General features: G+C 38.1%; 1 protein-coding gene across 7 annotated transcripts in view; it reads right to left on the bottom strand.

Moving 5' to 3' along the window:
* DYNC1I1 (dynein cytoplasmic 1 intermediate chain 1) overlaps positions 1-24,992 on the bottom strand; it is a 288,492-nt gene that overhangs the window by 8,803 nt on the left and 254,697 nt on the right. For all 7 annotated transcript variants that reach the window (XM_036894541.2, XM_036894542.2, XM_036894540.2 and 4 more), the window contains 2 exons: positions 12,675-12,815; positions 8,431-8,556 (listed from right to left, as the gene is read on the bottom strand). In XM_036894541.2, the coding sequence (XP_036750436.1) occupies positions 8,431-8,556; positions 12,675-12,815 (267 nt within the window). The remainder of the gene's footprint in view (positions 1-8,430; positions 8,557-12,674; positions 12,816-24,992) is intronic.

Genomic DNA, 24,992 nt, shown 5'->3' with positions numbered 1-24,992 from the left:
AAAATATATTTTCTTTATATCCTTTTCCATGGAAGTATAGTTAAATGGATTTTTTTCCTGTCCATCAATCTATAGCCAGCCTGGAGGTTGCACTTTGAATGCCTCACACAGTTAAGCTTTCTCTTACCCCTCAACTGTCACATGTGAAACATTCAGGCACCCAAATATTTTTTGAGTGCTTGTTAGTTGCCAGGCACTGAGCTAGACAGGGTTATCCTGTTCAAATAAACAGTCATGGAGCATCTGTGTCTCAGTGGACACAGTACTCTAAAGATTAGAAAAACTCTACTGAGGAATGTGATTAGAGGGCTGCCAAACTGACTTTTTTTCCTAAGTCAAAGGGTGGCTAGTTTTTAGGATACTAAATGTTCACTTTTTACCAAAGGGTCCTTAATAGTAAGACAAATAAAAATGAAAATAAAAGATTCCATCTAAATGTTGAGAAACGATTGGCTGGCCGTGAGGAGAAAGATCTTAGGGAATGGACCAGCTGAAAAGGAAGTGTGCAAAATTTCTTGATAGACCCTAAATAATAAATAATTCATGTTTTAAAATGAAAAAGATGTTCCGAAAGCTGACAGTCTCAAAAAATCATGCAAACCTTCCTTGAGAGTGGGATATAATGACACATTCACTTCCTGACTTTTCAAGTCCAACCTGTATGGCATATAAATATTTACACATAAGCATGTAAAAGAAGATACTTGGTTTCATATTATGTTTTAGATAATACCAGCAGCAGCATATGCATGTAAGAAACAAATGACTCTCCATTTCTATACAGCCCCAGTATTAATCTAGATTCATAGACTATAGGAGCAGCTTCATGCTTGGCTGGTCTGAGCTGTGATTTGAGGCCATTGCTCTAAGCAGTAATTTTTCAAGATAAAATTTAGCAGTTTTGAAATTCTGAAACTAAACACAATTTCGTCAGCCATAAAAAAATTAACACTATAATTAACGAGTGCTTCAAAATCCAAACTGCTATTGAAGATGACAGTTTGAACCACAGAAGAACCATAAAGATGATTAATTATACAAACTGGTCTTTGTTTCAGAAGGTTTATATTCATGGGCCATTTATCTCCAAAATGTTAATATATGAATTCCATTGACTATTGCAAATTACTACACACACATTAATTTGCTTTTTATAAAATCAGATATTAGGGACTTCTTTTCATTGAATCAACTACTCCATAATACATAAAAAGTCATAAGCATTTTCTTATCAATTCAGAAAAAAAGGAGCTTGAAGAGATATTAATCCTATAAATTCATTTTTATAAACTAATGCTACCTGAATAAGCACACTATATAATAATTAGTTTAATCATGGTCTTTTACATATATAATTATAAAAATGAAAGCCACTGCTGCATTAACTGTAAGATGAATATAACATTAATTGGAATTTAATAGCATTTTTTTCTTTTCTTTTTAAAATTAAGCATTTTTCCTAGAGAAAATCAAATTAATTCTAAAATTATATCATATATTTTAACCAAATTATTTTATTTCAAATACATATAATTTATTATAACAAAGAAATGAATTATTATTTCCACATAGCTTATTTTATAGAATTGTATTTATTAGCACCCTAATCTGCCCCTGCAAATATGCCTTTGGGTCTTTTGACCTAACTGCCCAGCGTTGTTAAAACTGTAAAAATCCAATTGAAATCCTGATGCTTTGTATCTATGTCATCAAATGTCCAGATGTTATTGACAGAACTAAGTATTTGGATTTTCAGTTTTTATCTGGATGTTTGGCACTAGGGAATAATTTATGCCTCATACAATTAAGTCAAAGTCTTGTCTTTTCCACAGAGGGAGAACCAAAAGAAGTGTTTAGCATCAGCTAAAGGAAATAATATTGTTTACCCATGTTAGGGATCAGCTAGTACTTCAAGTATCTTGCACCTTATGGCCATACTCACTTAATGAGAAACACAAGTGTTTGGGGTGATTATAACCGAACTTGGGTAAGCTGAGCCCAGCTCTGCTCTCCTCTGTGGAGGCTGCCAGAGCTTAGCCACGCTAGAGCTTAGCCACGCTATCAGGTTCGTCATCACCAGGGGATAATGGCCTTCATAAAGCACAGTAATTAATTGACTGGTTTCAAATCCACGTCTCTTCATGAAGGAACTCTTATGTGAATTAACCCCAAATCTCAGTTTAACTTCACATTTTCTGTTCCGCACAACCCTGTCCCCACGGACGGAGGTAAGTTATTTATATTCAGGGCACAAACTTCTTGTGGAAAACTGACGTAGGCCCTGTCGTACTGGAAAACACGAAGTAGCTCCAAAGCACACAATTATTGCCTAAGTATAATCCACTTAAAAACCATAAATGTATTGTATTTATTTTGTGTCACTCAAATCCTTTTTAACTGCCAGCACTTCCAGTTTATCGGATGCTACTATATTGAACTGCTGTTTAATAAAGTGCAAGCGAAATAGCTCACGGAATCTTTTCCCTTTTATTCTTAGTCTAGCTGGCTATGAAAACTTTTTGAGACACTTTGAAATAATCTTTGTACATTACACCTTGATCATCATTATAAAGTATATTACATAGGTCATTTTTCTTGTTGGGATTACAAATAAACTTTTTATTCTAATTTTTAATTTCAGCTTTAAAATATACAGATGAACACTTAAGTCATGCTTTACTTTGTTAGCAGCTACAGTTGATCTCTCACATTCATCTGCATTTTTTCTTTCCAAGAATTTTCAAGACCCTTTTAATATACTAACAAATGTCAAATTTATTGTTTCTAGAAATTTGTAATAAATGACTGCTATTCTTTTAGCCCCAAGGAATCTTATCAAATAAGCTACTTGAATGCTGCCAAAGTTCGGGTTTAAAATGTAAAGATTAACGCATGTTTTCTTAGGCAATTAATGAATGGGATGCCAAACAAATAAAGCAAGGGTGGTCTCCCAAAATTAGTTTGTAGGTTGACATTTAATTTATCAAATTCTAATTTAAGCTGAAAATGATTTTGGAATTTTACCTTTTGACTACTGTAGACATATAATCAGGGATTTGAAACTTACGTGTATTTATTACAACTGAAAACAACCTCTTCCCTGGAAGAGGTTAATGGAAAAAGAAATAATAGGAGGTGGAAGATAAGCTGCTTCTTTCAAAACTGGAGCTGCAAACAGCATTCTAACTAATTCAGATAAGCAGCAAACATAGTTGTTAGGGGATATTTATGACAGCCATATCTGTGTGGCAGCGCTGAAGCATTAACAATGGCAACGGGCTTTCTATAAAACACATCTGCAGGAAAGACAGGTAGAGAGGCTGGCTATCAATCATCAGGACACGTGAATAATTCTATACTCACTGGCCCATCTGCTATTAAAATCAGCTCCATATATATATAGAAAATCTTGTTATTCAGTAAAGGAGCCACGGCAGTGAGTAATTTTTATTTATAAGTCTGTGGAATATATGTATTCACACATCATTTAAAAAAATCTGACAATGATTAACAGCTCTCTAGGAGTGTATTCTGAAGACAAATACACTCAACATTTTCAGGTTATATTTGTAGTTAATTTATGACTTGTTATCTTACCCATGTTTCAATTCATTGAATGGGATTGTACAGCTTCAAACAAACAGACTGTATCCCATAGTTAGGAGAGAAAAAATCCTCAAAACTTGTTCAAGAGCTAGCCTCATATTTACTTAGATCTTAGAAATTTAAACGGCGCATGCAACCACTGTCTACTGAAGTAACTTTTAAGATGCACAAATAGAATAAAAATTATAGCCAAATGATAAAAGGGGTCTTCTCTTCCATTAAATTCACATAACTTCCATTTATGCTAATGGAGTTAAGCACCTGCTCTGCAAAGGAAATAGACCCCTATCTGTGAAAATAAATGTGTACAGTGTATTTTCCAGATACAATGCTGAAATCAAACAACCAAAAATGTGTGCTATATAAACAAAGCATCATGTGGCCTACCTGAAAACATTGCTGTTTTATATTTTACTTCCTTAGTCAGAGGCCCCGAGATGTTACTCATGCCTTTGACATTTAAATGTAACAAAAAGAGAAAAAATTGGGGATGGACCAAGTCAATCTGGTGATTTCAGTAAGCTCATACACAATCCTGTTTACCCCTTCAGAAGTTTATAATAAATTGCATCAGTAAATCTGGATTCAAGCCACTGCTCTCTGCCATCATCCTGGAAGTCATGGAGGATAATTGTACTTAATAGAGGGGGGCATGATCATGGGGCACTGTGCTGGGACTCCCCGCAGCAGCTGCAGCTTCAGCTGGGACAGGAGATGAGGCAGACAATTGGTAATGACTGGTGACACCACAGTCCCTTTCTGCAGCGCCCTTCGAGTTGAGTGTCAGGTCTCCCAGGAAAGCATGTCTACCTGGACTTGAATGGGGGTGTCTCCCCTGGTAGTCACAGAGGTCTCTTACCAAGAAGTTCTTGGCAGTGGGATGGACAGAGAAAGGCTGCCCCTTGTCACTCCAACTATAGTAGGAATCATAGAGCTCTGTCCCAAAGCACTATTACGCTTTCAGGTAAAATTATGATGTGATCAAAACAGAGTTGTGGGCAGATGAATTACAATATCTAGTGCAATTTCAGCTCTATTTTTATGGCCTTTGTGATGTTTATAATGTAAAGCATTACTATTCTCATTCACCATTTTTAAAGAAATAGGTAATAATGAGAAGATCATACAGCATGTACTACATTTAACCATATTTCTAGATTTCTTCTTCTTCCAAATGGTCTAGGTCAATGCCAGATTTTTTTCCTTTCTGATTTGCCTCATGAGTGGTATTAAAAGCACATTCTTATGGACAGGATTGGCTACATAATTGTGCAGGGCCTAGTGCAAAATGGAAATGTAGATGCTGTGTTGGAAAATTTCTTAAGAATTCCAAGACAATGACAGCAGAGCATTAAACCAGGCTCAGAACTCCTCTAAGCACAGAGCCTATGAGACTGCATGGGTAACCCAAGTATGAAGCCAGCCTTGCTCCTGGAATGGGACCTGGGCAGAGAGCACATACTGCTGCCCCCAACCCCACTCCCCACCTTGGCCTCAGCCTAACAGAAGTCTCAGTCAGATCAACCAAGGAGAATGAAGTGAACTGTCTTCCCACAGCAGACACCTATTCAATGTACTGAGGACCCAAGGAAAATGGATCAATAAAATGGACTCTAAAAGACTACGATGTACTTTCTTACACAGATCATGTACTTCTAGACTTATTTAAAAATGTCTCATCTTCTTTCCTAGAGAGCTCTGCAAAACAAGGTTTTGCATCCAAAAGCCAGCATTACCCTGGTGAGGGGGTCAGTTTTAATGGGGACCACGGGATCAATTTTGAATACAGATATTCTACATGCAATTTCGTCCTCACTGCCATATTTTTTCACTTCCTCTTTATTTTTTCCTCTTGAAGTCACTTCCTGTTCAAGCCCCTTCCCTCTTGTTAGCCCTGCACCAGCCTTAGATTTGCCTTCAAATTCTCAACAGGCAGACTTGCAGGAAGGCACTCTGCCTGACGTCCTGCAGTTGAGGTGATTTGGAAGGCCGGGAGGCACTGTTTAGAAGGTGCCCGTCTCCTCTAAGTACAGGTATGCTCTGTCAGTTCCAGGCTGGCAGACGAGACAGTGGTAATTACAATAAGGATAACGTTTGCCCATAAAGTGATCTACCATCTCAGAAGTGGGCTTCAGCTAAGCTCAGCTGTAGGGAGGCCACCTTTCCTTTCAATACATAAATCCTCTACAGAATTGGTCTTCAGAGATTTACAACAGGGTATGGAGATGAGCAAAAAAAAGAACTTCCCCCCATCTTTATTTTCCCCCAAAATAAATATGAGGTACATTTGTAAATACTTAAAAATACTTAGAAAAAACTATAGTTAAGACAAACTTACCTTGTTAAGTCTGGGTTTTTCTGAGCTATAGATTGCTTTGTACCTGATCATATAATAAAGATCTATTCAAGTGTATAAACCTATCCTGATTTTTGGTCATTCAGAGAAAGGCAGGAAGATTATAATATTACTTCCTCTTAATAAAATAGTATATCCTTTTTTTTTTTAATGGTAGTGAATTTGTAGGGATAAACAACCCTACAAATTGTTTGGCCTATTATATGTCACAGAGATTTTTCTATAGCCTGTCTAGACTCCAGACAATAGGCGAGACTGGCCTATAGTTGCAGGCATTTCGATAGTCTGTAATATCACTTAGAAAAGTAAGAGCAATAATACAAAAATGAAAACCAGCCTGACCTGCCAGTATGATAGTAGAAATATGAGTATAACAACACTTCAAAATTTAGAAATGATGATAGCAACCTAGAAAGAAGTTTTAGCAGTCACATATCAGCCAAAGCAACTTTTGCAAAATCATATATATTCCCCAAATATGAATCTTATTCAAGTAATTCTGTCCACAGGCATAAAAAAATCACTTTATTGCAGAAAATTCTTTTTATATATTATGTTGTTTTTCTTATTGCATATAGTATGTGTGTATATATATGTAGGTGTATGTATATCTAATATTGTACAATATATATATAACATACAGTACATATTATATATTAAGTAATATACACACACACACACATAACATTTGTGGTCAACATACAGACTTTTCCAAAGGCTTTTCTTGAAATAAAATGGACTATTAAACTATTCCACTTTTCAGTCCTCTTTCATAAAGCAATTAAGGTTGCATATAATCTTAAGAGGGTTAAGGGATAGAGTAAGCAAGGGAGGTTAGAGAAAAGAGTTTAAAAATTTCATCTACTTTCTGCCATTTCCTCTCTGAGCATGTCTCCACATCTACTTCTCTCCCACAGTTACACAGTTATAAACCTAGGATAGAAAGAGAGAAAGAAAACAAGAAACCTTTTTTCTCTTTTGCTAGCTTTTTAGTTTTTTTTTTGTAAACGAACCAATGAACAGCATTATTTTTTGTTGTTTAGTTTTATTTTGGTGAAGATCATGAAAATATAAAGTGTTTGAATATAAAGAATACTCATTGAAGAAAATATTGCTGTGACGCTATTCACAGTATTTTTGATTCAGAGGTATTCTTTTTCTAAAAGACTCCAAACTATGCCAACAGTCACCAGACCGTTTGCATCTTCACCACTGGGGATGATTATTAAGGGATTCTTGGTTGCTGCTGGAATGGCTCAGCTTGAGGCATCAGTAGTTAAGGGGATGTCTAAGAAGTAGATAATATGCAGTAAAAAGGAGAGATTCTTCTAGTTGTTCTACTTAGACTTGGATATGACAAAACAGAAAGCTCCCATCTCTACAGTGCTTCAGTTTCTGTCCCCGGCTGACTTTTTAAAAAATCCCCAAAACATACTATCTAGTTTGTTTCAACACAGTTCTACCAGATAGCAGTTTGGATCATCAAAAGTTCCACCATAAGGCAAGCTACCTAGGATTGCTAGATTTATAGAATGCTGATTGATGAAACCAATTAGTGTGACCAGCTAAGCCCATCTACCAGGCACCCTCAGAACACTTCCTAGGACCAGGACATGATGCATACAAATGTGGTATATTTCCCACCTGGAATGCAAACGCCAGATTCATATTATGCCAGAAGAGCATTACACAACCCTCTTATTTTGTTTTGCTTGAAAGTTCAATATTTTCTTTGTGTTTAAGGAAAAATTTCTTTAACTTCATCAGAAATGAAAGTTTTTGTCAATACTTTCTCATATAGTAAAAATAAACAGATACACTTCAGTATAATCGATTGATAATATAATATTAAATATAGTATAAAAACTCAAGGAGATTTACCTGAAATAAGAAGTGTAGGTTTTATCCCTTTGATATGTACTATGATATTCGGGAATACTTTGTCATGTAACAAGATATACCAGAGGTATATATTTCATATAACAACTTTGAGTATCATGAAAATGGTACAAAATTCTGATTCACCTCAACCTTTTTAATTCTACATTTTAATTAAGTTATCATATACATCCTTACTGAACATACCAATTAAAACTTTTCAAAGTAAACAACAAATTTCAAATTCAACATTAGCACGATGAATCTGGCAAAATGTTCATTCTAGCGACATTCGTGGGAAGATCTATGTTTCATCACAGGATCGCTGGGAATTTTACAGCACTCTGAAAGGAGCCTGCATCATTAACTACAGGGCCCTGTGCGTGGAGACAGAAGACCAAATGAGGCCCTAAGGAAGTCTTGCTGAGCTCCCACTGAAGTCAATGGAAATTTGCAAATGCACTCACTCTACAGGCTCCTGTGGCCCACAAGGTCTTGTCAATAATTTCACTAGGCCTTTGAACTAGATATACACGTAAAAAAAAATAAATAAATAAAAACCCAAATCCCCAAACCAAAAAAAGATGTACCTCTCCAACATCGTAGATCCAAATACGGCCTTCTGAGTCCCCAACGGCCACTTCTTTGCCGGCTTGAGCCCAGCGAACACGGTTTAGGGCGGACGCCCCCTCAATGGCTACACTTGCTGTTGGAACCTGTCAAAGAAGTTACAACAGAAACAAAGAATATCTGAATATGAATTTAAATATATGGATTTACAATGATAGGTTTAACTGGATGAATCACCACTGCCTTCATGTGCATGAAGTAATATACATCCCTTGTGCAGGGGTAAAAAGGATTCATTGTTCTTAAATCATATGCTCCACTGAATTAAGGGGTAGTGAGGAGACACTTTAACAAAAAAGGAAAAGAGGGAGAGTCTTTTTCCACAGTCAATGGGCAGTGAGTGACATAAATATTTCTTCGGATTATGCAGGGTGTACATCGCACATACAAACACAGCAGCTAAATGTGATACTTCTCCAACAGGTCATGATTTATGGATGGTTGGAGAAAGATTTCAGGATTTAGCAAGATTAAGGGTCCTATAAAAGGCAGAAAGGTGGAAGTATGAGGGAATAAAAGTCATATTGGTAAGTGTCTTCAGGAGAAAAAATACGTATTGATTCCTCAAAACTTTATCAGGGAGGGGATTATCAGAAGAAAAAGTATATGCCGGTAAACAACTGCAAAACATCAAATTCTTCTCTTTCTTTTTTCTTTCCTTTCTTTTCTTTTCTCTTCTTCCTCCTGGCAGTACCAGGGTGTAGAAAGCACTCCATAACTTTAGAAAAGAGTCATATCCTGATAGAACATACCACCTACTTAGGAGGCCTTGTGTCTCCTTTAATAAACACCCTAATTCTGACAGTGTTAATTACAATAATACTTATTACTAAAGTAAACTGGAGCTGCTGATATGGGACCTACTTATTTGTTTCAAGAACCTTGTATTTGGAAGAAGAATTTTAGTGGATCTACCCCTTTGCCATTGTCAGCTGTTGTAAACTCCTGTGTTTGAGGTTGGAAGTTTATAACTGACGGGAAGATCAGGTCTCCTGACCTTCTACAAGAACGTTCACTAGGAAATGACAACAAGTTGTGAAAAAAGTAAAAGGTAAATGTTGAATAAAAAGAAAAAAATATATAGTGAAAAGAGGGCCACCAAGATCATCTCACACCAAGATCATTAGACCTGTGTCTAATAAACGTGTCGCATTAGGATGGAAACATGCCATGTACTGTGCCTTAGCCCTCCTGGCATTCTGTTATTCAGGGAATTGAAACCATCTGTTTATATGAGATTATTGACCCAATACTTACCTTTACAATAGCAATAAAAACTCCATCATATGTAAGAATCTATGTTTAAACTTAATCTTGAAATCAATAAAAATTCCTTTGCCTGCTTAAATCATTGTATGGCAATTGTGAGCAAAATGTAAAACCAAAGTCCCCTGCTCATTTATTTTTTTAAAAATACACAATTTCTACAATAACAGTACCTGCTGTGCCGGTTAGAGCCTGAATTTTTAACCAAACCTTTCAAAGGCCAAAACAATGTGAATTTAGATGGGCCATAATTCTGTCAATACACCTTATTATTAGTGTGCTACTCAGAAAACAAATCTGAGATTCAGCTAAAAAATTTTCAGAGTTAATTTTAACTCCATAATTATATTATACAGAATCATACTTTACCTAACTCTATTCAATATCATAGTGTATCTATGAACAATCTAAAAAAATTCAATAAAAATGTTTAATCCTAATATGAATATGATAAAAAATTAATTGCTCAGAGACTGAATTTTTGATACATTTGAATAATACCTAATACTTTCTACAGAATTTTACTTACATGAAACTAAGTAATGTAGCAAACTAGAAAAATTAATATTTTAACCATTTAAAAATATCTTCTTTTCATAAACATTATAAATGGCTAAAAAAATGACTATCACAACCTATAAAAGGTGCTAAAAACGTTGAATGCATGAAGGAAATGACAAAATATCTTTTATTAGTTTGATTGTTAATGACCTTTCAAAAGCTGGTGAATCTACAGTGAAAATAATCCATATATTGTCTCTCTCTCTCCTTTACTCTCGTACTTTGGTTTCACAAATATTTTCACGTTTTGTAAGGCTCAATCACAATTTTAACTGCGAAGACACGATACATACAGCAAAGTTAGTACACCGTGCAGAGGACAGTGGCACTGAAATAGGTGACTATGAACTGTCTTTGCATAGAAGGAGTTGGGGTAACTTGGTCTAACAGCACAGTAATTTGAACACCACCAAAACACATTGGGAATTCAGGTTCTGATTTGTTTGTTTGTTTTCTTACACAAATCTGATTTCTAATCTGACAAATATTTGAAAAATCTTGTTCAACCTGACGGAAGGCAAAAATCATTTGAGGGATTTAAAAAATGTTCAGTTCAGTGCCGAATTTGAATCAGACTTTATATCTACTGTTACTGCAAAAGCAGAATTAAGTTCACCACAAAACAAAATGGTTTGCATGACCCATAATGATTTTTTTTAATGTTTAGCTATAAAACTCTTAATATAGTTGTCTCTTGATACCTAGAGAAAGAGAAGGGAAAACATTTACATTTGGCAATGTTGAGACATTAATTTCATTTTACCTAAAAAAGCAGATAGAAAAAAATACACACAAAAAAACCAGTTACATGGGAATTTTTTAAGGAATCTGTAGAACATTCACTTCATTATATCAACAGTTGGGTATCACCTAAACATCACTTCTACTAAATCTGATTTCTGATATAGGGGGCCTCCTAAGTTAGTCTGGAAAATGTATTTTTTGGTTACTCTAAGTAAAAGAGTTTATTCTAGCAGATAGAAGCAATATGATTTTAATCAACAACGATGAAAGACTTTGGGAAACCATTACAGTGTAGACTAATAGCATCTTTTTATTAAAAGCAATAAGGTTATAAATATTTCAGCAACCAAAATAATGGGCATTGCATACATTCATGGCTTTGGATTACTTTCAAAGACGCTTCATTACATAACTCTTATCCTTATCATATAGTTTTTGTAGCCAAAAGGAAAAATAGACAGACTGAAGTATTTTTTTAAAAATAATTATTTGACAGGGGTTATGGGTATATATAATCTTGCAAGATACAATGACTCAATACTAACACCTGAAGGACATTTCCCTGCCCTCTCCCACAAAAAATAACCAGGGGCGCCTGCTCCTCCTCATATCCTCCAGCTGTAGCTTTCCTAATTAAAAAGGCTGAGCTGTTTCCTGCTCAAAACACTTCAAAAGACATTTCTCTTGTTCTCCACTTGACGTACAGTTTGCAGCACTTGTTCCTCTTACCTGTCCATTCTTATTTTTGGAGAGCAGCCCTGAATCAGAAACCAGGAAATGATGATGAGACCATTTTATTTTATTAAATTGAAGGCTATTTAATAATCATGTTAAAAAGAAAAGAAAACCCAGTAACTGAACTAGCACCTCAGTAATTTTGAGAGTGGAGAAAAGGAAAAATGCATATTGCATAATTTTTAAAATATAAATATATAGTGTCATTTTTAAAAAGAGGATTTCTTCACTATCAATTGCTTTTTTAATAAAATGGGCTAATTTTCATTTGTGAGTTACTCGAAATGTGACATGTTAGAATCCCAATTTTAACAAAAATACTGAATTTAACATACATGTTCAGAGTTAAAGACTATTGTAGAAGTGTGCCTGTGAGTTCAATATCCTAGACAAGGATTATTAATCTTGTGAAAACCAGAAGGACGATAGGTCTCAACATAAACAGTCAACAGATCATCTTTTATGGATTTAAAATAAACACCTAGCAAATGCCGACAAACAGCCCTTTCTAAAAGCTTAATCTCAAGTCAGCGTCCACACGAGTTTACTTTCCCAAGTATTTGCCAATAGAGTTATTTCAACACTGCTATGAAATATTCCTGTGTGTCCTTCCCATAAGGAAAGGCGTGTACACATATCATTTTGCTCTTTGCAAAGAAGGGCCATCAATTGTCCAGGATCTGCCACGGTTTAGGGATGAGGTGAGATTAAATGATTTTTGGCCAAGACAACTGCAACTCCCTTCAGCGCAAAAAAGAATGGGGGGTCGGCAGCCCAGCTGCAATTGGAGGTTCTGTCCAAAAAGGGCCGTTTTAGAGACAGGGGGAGACGGAGAGAGGCCGACTGCGCCCTCCCTCCCGCCAGCCCTCCCGGCCCGGGCGCGTGCGCCGCCGCTCACCTCGGTGTCATTGTTGAGGTTCCAGAGGTCCAAGCGCCCCATCCCGTCCACGCAGGCAAAGAGCGCGGGATGCACGGGGGACCACATGACATCGTACACATAGTCTGCATTGTCTTCAAAGGAGTAGAGCGGCTTGTTGTGCTGTAAAGCAGAGAGACCGTGAAGACTTTGTGGCGCTGCTCCTGCCTCGGGCTGTCTAGCGAGCCTAATTAAAAACTTTGCACATTCACAAAGTGTCATAAAACTTCTCGAGATGAAAGTCCTCGAGAAGGTGAACCGCAGCTTTAATGTGCCTAGAACTGTCCAGTGGCATAAATAAATACCGGGGGCCGGGGGTGGGGCGGGGGGCTCTTAAGGGGCTGGGGGTTGGGTCGGGCGGGCGAAGGCGGTTTCGGACTCGGTCCTACGAGACATTCCAGACAGGTGGACGGGACTGCCCATTAGACCGGAATTCTCGCCGGGCTACGCTTCGCGAGTCGCCGGGAGCCGGAACCCCAGCGTGTCTGCCCGCTGGGCTGGGCCCCGCGGGGATGCTCGGAGTCCCCGGTGGCCCGGTCCCTGTGCACTGAAGGCAACGCCTGCCACCGCGTGGTCCTCGTGTGTAGCTGCAGCCCTACTGCCAGTCCAGCTCCACAACAAATTCATACCTTAATGGTTCTTTTCCAGCAGGGCCTGAGGGGACACAAACTTTAAAGGGATTTGTAGCTCTTCTGAGAGGTGAAAAATCTCTCGGTTCTAAAACCTTAGTTTCTCTACCTAGGGTCGGTTCACCCAGGTCCGGTGGGCTGGTGTGGCTCAATGTGCTATCCCTGAACCCTCATGAAGATGAACCCCATTTTCTGGATCACCCAGTATTTCCAAGAGTCCTGAAATGGGTGTGGGCGGGGGGAATGCATTAGCACACCCTCACTGCATACAAACGCTCCCCCTGGGAGGGATACAATAAATTAAAATGGCACTCTGGATTTCCAGTGAATATTGTCACATCAAAATAGCACAGAAGTCAGAGGCAAGTTTGAAAGTACACCAGAAATAAAACGTAATTGGACTTCATGAATTATTCATTCCATCTGGCTTGTCTTATTCTAATTTCTGCATAATGGCTTTACTAATCCCTGATCAATTAATGTAAAATGAAATTTAAATGATAATGAAAGCTCTAGAGATAAAAGAAATTAAGTATTCTTATATCCTCTGACAGAAATCTAAACAATGGGAGTTTTTTCCCCAATGTCTTCTTCATCCAGTCAGCTGTCTGTACTCTCTTCATGGATTAGACTAAATGTCTGTACAGGCCAGAGTAATAAGATCAAAAAAATATAACATACAATATGAACAATCAAGTCCTTTCTGCAGAAAATGTACAAAGAATGTATCTGTAGGGAATCGGCTCCAAATATTAGAGCAAACCCCTAAGTGTACTGTTAGGGAATATAAAGGGCACAGAATGCATGTGCTGAAATCAAAACGCGAAAAATAAGCAAAGAGATAAAAACCTAAACCTAATGCAAAACTTTATTAAGGTAGTAACTCTAGGTGAAAGTCTCTCTCCTTGAATTACATTGCTTTGGCTATTAAAGCAACGTAGGAGGCTTTCACATGGGCCGTTGTGTAGGGGGTGGTAGGTAGTGTGTGTGTGCAATGTATCTTACTTTTAATTCAAAAAGTGTCAAATGAGCAATTTGAAAAGAACATATGGCACTGACATAGCAAAAAGAATTAAATGGGTATTAGCCTTGTTATTTTCTATTTTAATATTCTACAGCTCTTTTATGCCAAACGTTTAATATGCGCCATATTAGCAGTGTGATTTGGAGCTAAAATTATTTGTCTATTTGCTATTCACGTAGCTTCTTTCTTCCTCTTACTCTTTGGACTAGGTGATTCAAACTACATTTTCCAGAAAATCTGAATATCCAATGACAGCATAAAGTAGCATGATTGTATCATTTTTCCTTATTGATATTTTAAGGAAAGGTAGTGTGAAGTAGCTGGTCCTTCAGTGACCACTCGTGAACATTAAATTCTAACTCTTTGTAGACTACTATCCCAGAACTAAATTCTTGATTTTATAACTAGCCAGACACTCTTTGTTAAAGAACCCAAGTAACACATTTTTCTTAAAGTCAAAGGGAAGAAAAGACTTTGACATGCTTAGAAAAGCTGATTCTCAGTATCCTCTCAATAACACAGCTGACAGCATGAGTGAGTATACTGAGGTCTAGCCACAGATACCCACCTACACGCAGGCAATGTGCAAGCACGTCTACAGTCCTTGTTTTTATCAATCAGAAGACCATCCAGCTCTACACAAACATTTTCTGAGAAGTTGATGTTATTGGATACATTAATTCTGTCAGTAAATTATCCTATTCATCTTTAGTGTTATATTTTTCCTTTTAGTAGTTGCTTCTCTGAGAAATGTAGTCAAAATTATAGTATATGCTTAAAAAGTGAGACTTCACTTTTTAAATATCTGGAAATAGCTGCTATTATTCATGTTATCTAAAACCCATTTTCTCATGTTTAATTGTACTGAAATGCTAGTATTCTTTAGGTTTTCTCTAACTTCCTTATCACCCAACAGCCCCAAGACTGAACCCCCATTTTAAAAGTCACTGTGCAAGTAATTTTAGGGTATAGTATATGCCTGTTGTAGGAAAGGAGGACTTATATTTTCAAAGGTTTTGTCTTAACCTTGATAAATTCACCAGTCAGGAAAGTCTTGGTCAGGACTGAACCCATTGTCAGGGTACCCAGTGGTTTACAATCCACCAGTTCTCAAGCATAGCATGACATATGCTATGGGAGCAGGGCAAAGGCCACCTTATGAAACTAGGCAGTGCTCCTTTGAATATTAATTGTATAAAGGAGTTTTTCAATAAAGGAAATTTTCATTTATTTCATTTGGGAATCAAAGGGTCAACTAAAAGCTCCATTAAAAAATGAATCTCAAATGCTTAATACAAAATGTTTATTGTAAACACAAAGATCATGAACTATGACCATTTTCATAAAACACATCAAAAGCATTAGGGCCTAAAAATTCTGTTTTTTAACTCTGAAGCATGAATATTTGGATCCCTGGAGTTGTTACTGCTTTCTATTGCATTATCACTGACTGCAGAATACTACAAGTTTTGAAAAGGTGGAGGGTGTGGGGGCAAATATGACCCATGATTTTTGAGGAGGATCTTGTAATGTTACTTGCACATAATAAAGCTACAGAAGCTTGGCAATTTTAAATATTTACTCTGCAAAATCTCAAGGCCTTTTAGGAAACTAAATATCACTCTACTGCAACTCTAGAAAGCCTTTTTCAAAATGAATTTCAGTAGACAAAGCCCTCTTCACCTGTGTGTTTCCTTTCCTAATGCCATGTTTCATATCAGGGAGCTGTTAAAGAAAATCAAAAAGGAAAACTGGACCATTACACAACTTACTGTATGTGTGACACACGCCAAAGAAATAAAGCCATGGCACCTTGTGTTTTAGAGGGAAGTTTAGTTTAGAAGTTTCCAGGGCTGTGCCAAAAATGGTAAAGTATCCAGAAGCACATCAGCTTGCTCTGAATGCCCTGACTCCAAGAGAGTGGAGAAGCAGGCTACCAGTCATCTCCCAGACCTTCATGCAGTGCAGAGAAGGGTAAAGTGCTAGATGTTTGCTGTGGGCATGACTATGTACACATTATCTAATTCAATCTGCATAAAATCTCTGGAAGGTAGACGGTATTTACAGAAAAGAAAAATTACAGTTCAGGAAAGTTAATAACTTTCCCAGGCCACAGAGCTTGTTAAGTGGTGTGGCTGGACTTGGTTCTTTGGTTTTTCCAGGTGTCAGGAACATCTTCTGTTTGCCAGAACCACGCAGTCCTCTACAAAACATAGCGATGATCTTCAGTCTTAGAAAAACAATAGCTCTGTTACCTCTCCTCGGCCATCACATTCAATTCAACTCATATTTATGAAGCACACACTGTGTAACTTGTAGAACGAGTTAAAAAATACCACAGTCAGAATGTTTATTTCATTTCCTGAATCAGTTATTAATAACCCTGAAGAGGCTACCCACACAATTCCAGGAATCTTTAGTACCCTGTGAAAACTAGGAAGTAGGATGAGAATGGCAGAGATTAAAAGCAGGCCAGGAGTCATTAGAGGGTAGGATAAAATGACACTATTAGGCAAAGATCTGGGTTCCAGCTCACTGAATGTTTATACAACTTTGGGTGACAGACTACAATTAGATTATCTGGAAATCAGGATAACATAGGGGGCATGGGACAGAAAAAGCCTGGGGAATTTAACTTAACATCCTTGGATCTTAGTGTTTTCATCTGTGGAATGGGAGGCTGGACCGACTGACCTCAAAGGTTTCTCCTAGCTTTGTGATTCTATGACCCTGTTCTGCAGTGAGTTTTGAATGGAATACAGTATCTAATGTTTTTTACAAAGTTATCTGAAGGCAAGTATTATAATTAAAATAATCTGCCTTGATGTTCCGTGGAATTCCTATCACAGTGATTTTCTTTTTTACTTTGTATTTCATAAAAACATTCATATAAAAATGTAACAGGGTGGTTTTAATGAAAAATTAGAAATTATGAAAGTAATAACAAAGCTCTTACTTGACTAAATGGAGAAGAAATAAAGAATATTAAATTTACATGAGAGGTAGGTAGTAAGTGGTAAAAAATGAACTATACAACATCCATCATCATTTTACAATAAAGACTTGATCTCTAGATTTGAGATTTGATTTTATAAGCATATTTCTGACAGGGAGTAGAGCTGCATATTTTTCCAATTATATGTAAAATGATTTCATGAGAGATGAGTTTCTATTTCTGATGTCAGATCAGAAAGTCACATCTAGAGAATATAATGTTTGTTTTATTTTCCTCTGTATTATTTATTTGTCTCTCATCAGGCACCTCTGAGCATCCCAACAGGCTTTACTATTTAGAAAGTTGGTGAATAGGAAGATTTGTGTTAAAATGCCTCCTAACACCTCCAAACACTGTGGTTCTTGAGGTTGCATTTGCCTGTAAATGATTAGCTTTCAAAGCAGACTTAGTAGAAATGTTTACCGAAACCATGAAAATTTCTTTTGGAGTGGAGGGGAAGTGGGGCAAGGGAGTAATACATGGGTGGGTGGAAAGGGGGCAGAAAGCTAAGAGTAGAACTTCTGTATTTTTATTCTGAAATAAAACGAAAACAAATGGAATCTTACCTTGAAAACGACATCCTGTTGGGAAAAAATGATGACCAAAATACTAAACAATGAATAATAAGAAAATATCCTTCAAAAATTGTCATGTGGGCTCCTGTGAAGTAAAATAAACAGCCAGCCAGTGCTTCCAGGAAACATTCAAATGTGAGACCACAGTATCACTTTAAAAAAACCACCAAAGGACCCCAAAACTTCAGACTCACACAAAAATGGATGCCTCCACCATAAAAAGAAAGTGCTTACACAAACAAACAAACCAAAACTCACAAAACCAAACCCAAAAACCAACTTTCTTGGCCCAAAGTGGTGTCGTGAATTTGCTACTATCATTAAAAAACATTATTTGCAACTTAATTTGAAATCCTTCTAAAGCACAAAGTATCCTGTATTTATCTTAATTTCTGCAGCCAATATTAAAACAATACATATCATACCTATGTGATATCTTTGCCAAAATTAGCTATAAACACTCTGGGTGAGCTCCTCTTAGCAGAGTATGTATAGTGGGCCTGTTGATTGGTTGTGTGCATTAACCAAAAATATACAAGGACTTTAATTTGAATTATTAAATTTAAAAGAACTGGAAAGAAGTTTACAGAAACCCAGGAATTTAGCATTGGCCTCTCTATAAATGTAGAAGTTCTGGTAAGTAAGTACTGGAGCCACATAAAAGGTGTTCTTTGTTGCTCTACCTTCCTCTACTGCTTATTTGCATGAAGAATCCTCCTAATCCAGGAGGCGCCACCAATAAAGAGGATAATTACCCATATAAAAGAATGCATAGATATTCACAGGTTTTGACTAGTATTTGAGTGTTTAAAGCTTTGGAAAAAAACTACAAGCTTTGCCTAATTCACAAAAGAAGTATTTCCCTCACTGGCATGATTTTTATGAATATTAGCTCCACCAAAAGGTTCTTTAAAATGGGCATTTTAGCAGCACAAATTTGTACAGAATCAGTGTGAAAACACTGAGCAAGTGGGGGTGCTCTCTTGAGTTGCTGTTTGCATTCATCTCAGGGGCTCTGTCTCCTTTGGCATGTTCTGCCTTGTGCTTGTTTGAGCTGAGTGAGGCAGCGCAAAGAGGGTCATTGTATTGCCAGCACTGGGGTCAGCTGAATTGGCTCCTTAGTACAATTGAGGTGGCTGTTCTCTGGACATTATTCTCTCTCTGAAAGACCATGTGGCTACAGAGGAGCAAAGCAAGTTCAGAAGAGCCCCTTTAGTTGCTGCTGCCTCAATTCTACTGCTACTACAGCTGAGGGGTTTCCTATCTGACATGAGGGTCGTTGGAGAAACATTCAGTATGTATAAAACAGCGGTCAGGTTGATTAGGGACTACGTCAGGAGGCTGGAAGGAAGGAGTGGGTATTGGGATTAAGGATTCAGAGGTGTAGAGGGATGATAGTTGGCTGGACCTAGAAGCAGCTAGAAGTGTGGTTGTATCCATGCCTTGAAGACTTGAACAGTTAGAGGGATGAGTAAGCAAAGTGGTATTTGCAGGCTCAAGTAATTTCAGTTATTTAATGTCAAATTGTACAATTACATTTTACCTCTGGGTAGGTTAACTGGCAGAACATTACCACTCTGGCCCTTCAACTGTCAACCACCACTCTAGCATCTGGCTTACAAACTGCCTCACCAGGACAAATACATTTATATATGTATATGTATAATATAAATGCATATAAAATGTGTACATACATTTTATATAAATACATATATATAAGTCATACAGTATAAATACATATATGTGTGTGTGTGTGTGTAATTCTTAAAGATTTACAAAATACCAAGCTCTAAACTTGTAGTTCTGTACTCCTGTGTCTCCTGCTGTCAAATGCAATGTATCTTTCATATTATATCTAATATTAATATAGCTAATATTTGTTATGTATTTTAATGGTAGAGAGAACCAGCAGGGAGAATCCAACATGGCAGAAGTTCAAAATATTATGTTCATGTATAGAACATATTTGATATTCTTTCTACTTTGTAAAAGATTTGCTTACCTTATTCTGTTTTGCCTAAGGCAAAGTGAAATTCATTTCTATTAAAAAAGTAAAGATAAGCTGAATGTGAGGTGAGGTGATTCAGGACATTGGAAATAGCCATGGGAAAATAAGCTAGCATTAATCAGGAGCCCTGGACAATTTACAAGGTTAAGAGGTCACTTGAAGCTAGCTAAAATGGACCCATATTGGTTTGGTCCAAAGACAGCTACTTTGGGGAGTAAAGATGAGTTTTAATCTATCTTCCACCATCAGACACACAGTGTAGATTAGATAGGAGGTGAGGCTGGAGGTATCTCTGCATCTCACAATTACATAGCCAGGTGTGTCTGTTATTCGTTCATCTCATTCTCCCTTCAAACCACACTGCTTAGAGGGAGAAGGCTGGAGAAGGCAACCTGGTGCAGCTTATCACTGCAATGAAAAGGGAAACATTCCTATTTTGGTTAAAAGAGCAAAAGAAAGGGTCCACAAAGCCCTTACTTACTGCACAACAGTAAAGCGCAGTCGACTGGCTAAATTTTAATTCTCACAAGCGTTTGTCCTTATGTGGATTATTCACACGTCTGTATATCTAACAGCGATAGGTGTATGCTGATGGGTAATGTTGGGGGGCGTGGTAAAAGGACAGGAAGTACGAACCCAGGCTAAGTTTGGCTATCCCTTGATGATTACATTCCTGTGGTTTCTTTCAGAGCTAAGGTATTCTCCCTGGGTAAGCCTAAAAAGGAAACCCTCTTCCCCCCATCCTCCCAAAAAAGGAAAAAGGGAAAGAATGTGATGACCGGCAGAGATAGTTTTACTGAAGGCCAACTTTAATGTCTGCTATCTTATGTTAGGAAAGGAGGGAGTGAAATTGAGGATAAGGGAAGAAAAAAATAAGTTAGACACCACCTGAATGTCATGTTTATTAGAAAGGCAGCCAGAAGGGTTTTGGAGGTGTAGAAAAAATGTATTCTGTCATTTGGTAAGTGGTGCTGGCAGTAAACCATTGATTTCCTGAATCTTCTCCCCTGTTTTTAAGTGTTATACTTAGACACTGTACTAGCTAAAACTTTAACTTTTGAATTTTTACTGTATTTTTCTTCTGATATTTTAAATATTTAACAAAATGCTAGCAGAAACAGATATGCTCAGGATGCTCAGGGCCCTTTGTTAGAAATATGCCATTTTTAGGAAATGCTTCCATCTCAGTTTAAAAAAATCTAATCTACTTTAACAAAGAATATCCAAAAGTATTCATCCTTCAACAATGATTTATTAAGAACTTACCATATAGTTTCTCATTTAGGTAATCAATAGAAATACAAGATTGACTCTGTTCTCAAGTACTCACCATTCACGTAGGAAAATTATAATTAATGAAATTATAAGAGAAGGATATTACTTATTTAGAAGTCTATTTTCTCATTTTGTTCCAAAATGATTTATGGTGTCTTACAAGTTAAATATACTGCAAAATTAAGAATAAACACACAACAGAGGCTGGTAGAATAGGTAGCTATTACAAGGATATTGAGATAAACTGATTATTACAATCTGGTACTGAAACTGCTCTAAATTGGCAGTTAGGGCTGAAGGCTTTGCAGAAAAAAGCATGAAAAACGAATAGGTTTGTTTGGGGAGTGGCTGGGAAATGTGGCAATGGTCAGTGTGGATGGATACACACTGGCTCTTCAAGTAGTTTGGCAATCTAATCCAAATGTTAGGACATGTCTGTGATCATTTAAGCCAACCTATTCGGTCATAAACCACCAGTCCCTAAGAGGATCCTAATATCACTGGTTCTGTGTCCAGGGCCACCTTTTTTTCTCAGCGGCCACACACTTGCCATTTAGGTGCAACATCCTTGATATTTTGGACCATTCCTTATCTGCATTTATATCTCGGGCACTTGGCATTGAAGCTGGCAAATAGGAGGCAGGCAAGATGCAGTGAAAGTGGGTGCTGAAGCAGACAGCATCTGGATCCAGATCCATTTCTGCCTGACACCTGTGAGCGGCATCTTGAACATGCCTCTGATTCTTTTGATTTGCCATTCTTTCTTAGTCTCCCTGAGGCTCACCCTCCGCTTTCCCTGACACATGTTTGAGTCAGCCTCCTCCTTGGGCTACCTCTTATTCAGACCTTTCCCTTCACACTGGTACTTTGAAACCTAATCTCTGATGAAGTTCATGGCTGCTTCCTTGTCACAGCGAAGATTTCAGCATGTTTTTGCTCATGCACAAGGAACCGGGAGCAGGGCTTGTTCTTAAGGAGGGAAGTGATATGAAAAATAATAGCAAAAGATAGGGTGCTAATGACTTGGACACTAAGAAAGATAGCCAGGAATTTTCTCTGTATTACACAAACAAGTATTGGAAATTCAATATCTGATTAATTTAATCTCCTTAAAAACCAACAAAACTTATCCTTGATTTAAAGAATCAGCATGTGTCTGAGATTCTTTGTAACATAGTAATTCCATTTAGGTTGTGTGTGTGAGTGACAGAGGCAGATAGACACATACACACACACACACACACACACACACACACACACAGATTAACATATTTTTTCATAGAATACTCTTATATGTTTATCTGTCTGCAGAAGAACAATAGTGCCCAGAAACAGGGGCCTAGAGCATTGTCTATAAGGAAGCCTGAGTCCAAATTAGCCCCACGCAGCCACTAGACATGCTGCACCAGCGAGTACCTGTAATCTGAACATGGTGGTGATGATGAAATGAGCCATTGTCTGGATTCAGCGCCAATCAAGTCATATCGCACATCAACCACATTGCATCGTGTCTTCCTGCTACTTTCCCTCAACATCCACAGGTCCTGCAGGGCTCTGCCGTCCCTGGGAGTCAGCTTCCAGAGACTGGAGCCCTTCAGGCCCTAGGAGTGGGGGGGTTTGTGTGAAAGAACCTCATCGTCATTACCGCCTCTGGTCCATAACCAAGGGTCAGTTGCCCCATGGGAACACACAGGGAGAAGGTGGCTGTCTGCAGGCCAAGGCAAGAGGCCTCAGAAGAAACCCATCCACCAGTGCCTTGATCTTAGCCTCCTAGCCCCCAGACTTGTGAGACAGTAAGTTTCTTCTGTGTAAGCCTCCCAGTCCGTGGCACTTGGTTATGGCAGCCATAGCACAATACAGCTCTTAAGTGAGAAGAGATGGGATGCCCTCTTTTTTCCTGGCCTCTAATGCACACCTCACGATTCTGCATTTATGGAATTGCCTGCAAGAGTACAAGATGGAAAGCCACTTCTGAGGGGCAACTTCTTGCCTTCCATAACAGCCCTCTCCTGTGCTTTACTCAGCTTTCCATTGAAGGGTCCTGTAGGGAAGACAAAACATGCCCTTCTCTGGAGACAGGAGAGCCTCTTTTTAATATCCAACTTAGGCTTTAAATCATTCCTATAGTTCTGCAAAGTGGAGACTACGGGGACAAGTGAGGGTGGTGAGTGGGAAGCTAAGTGAAATTCAGTGCTTTTCTCAACACAAAAGGACCAAACCACTCCAGGGATCCAACTGAACCTGAAGCAGAAATTACCATTCTGTTCAATCCAGCCAGTCCCTCTTGCCTGAAGACAGCTATTCCTTGAAGGAGAAGACTTCTGCCCCTGGGATTAGAGTTTATTGTGGGTTAACTTTGTCACCCTCTGTTGGCTCAGATTTAACTCCCCTTTCTCTAGAAAAGGTGGTCAGAGGGTGAGGTGGGGGTTGGGGTGAGACAAGAAAAGAGGAGGCGAGCAGGCAGGGCAGAGGGAGCATGAGGAGGGCCCTGGAGCTGAGCCTTCTGTCCAGACGCTCAAGAGAACCTTTCAACTCCAGAGCAGGCAGGCTCCCGTCAAGCTCAATGTATCAGCCTCCTTAAAGGCTAATTACTGATGAATAGGTTCCTGGGGTTGGAAAAATTTCAAAGAATTTTTGAATACATCTCTACAGTTCTCTTCTTTGAACAATAGGATCTATCAAACAGCGAGGGGAAGCCTCTGTTTAAAAGCACCGACAGGAGATCAGAAGAATGTGTTTGATTTGCCAAAGTGACTAATTTATTTTTACACAGTATTAATGATGCTACAATAACCAATATCTATAGCCTGGTTTTGACAGTTAATCGCAAGGGTGCTCATTGTTTAAAAAAGAATAAAAAAGGGGGGGCAAAAAAAGAAAGTACGAAAGAGAGTGTTTTATTTTGCTACATTTCCATTTGTTAACAAAACTCCCATAAGCAAAACCAGAGGTCATTAGCAAACCACCAAAACATGCCTGTCTCCAGAAGAATACAATTCCCTTCGTCATTTAAAATACAGCTCTGCTGAAAACCCAAATCATGACAAATCCTTAACATGAAAAATTCAGCGCAGACTTGGAACCACCTGACTTTACTTTGGGTTTGTGCTCCTTAAAATTACCTAGAAAATACCATAATCTTCTCTTCGCGCGGCTGGATGGGGGCCAGCGCCCTGGCTCCAGAGGCAAAGGGCAAAACTAAAACTCATGTCTGAACAGACAGCTCCACCCTCTCTCCCAAGTCCACTTGGCCCCATGACAGAAAGTGAGGTCTAAGGCTCATTCATCCAGAGCCTGGGTTTTTGGCCGCAACTCAAGACTCTTATAGGACAAACAAAAATGAAATCCAAAATGTTATCACCCTTGCCTTTAGAAGTCAAATGGGCTTGAATGATTGTACTACACATGGTGAATAGTTCATATTTGCAGTTTAAAAGGGAACCAGTAGAACTGTATTTAAATGTAGGCTTTTTGTTTAGGAAAAGGATCCTTAGCTGAAAGTTTAAATTACAAAGCGAGCTGTGATAATAACTTTGTGTATGTGTGCACCCACGTGCATGAAAGAGACAGAGGGTAGGAGCTAGTTCCACAACGAACTAAACACTTCGAGAGTGAAAGGCTAACTACAGGGAGGAAGGGAGGGCACAGGGATGCCACTGTGGGCCTGCTTGCCCAGCATGGGTGCCCCCAGATTGTGGGTAAGCTTCTCAATACCCTTCACTTTCCTTCACCGAAAGCTTCAGTTCTTACAGACGGACACTCTGCTGATGCCCACCCACTCCGACAGCCCCCCT

Source organism: Manis pentadactyla, chromosome 7 (assembly GCF_030020395.1).
Source record: "Manis pentadactyla isolate mManPen7 chromosome 7, mManPen7.hap1, whole genome shotgun sequence".
Taxonomy (NCBI): Eukaryota; Metazoa; Chordata; class Mammalia; order Pholidota; family Manidae; genus Manis; species Manis pentadactyla.
The sequence above is the reverse complement of the archived record's forward strand: the minus strand, read 5'-3'. Positions and strand labels throughout refer to the sequence as shown.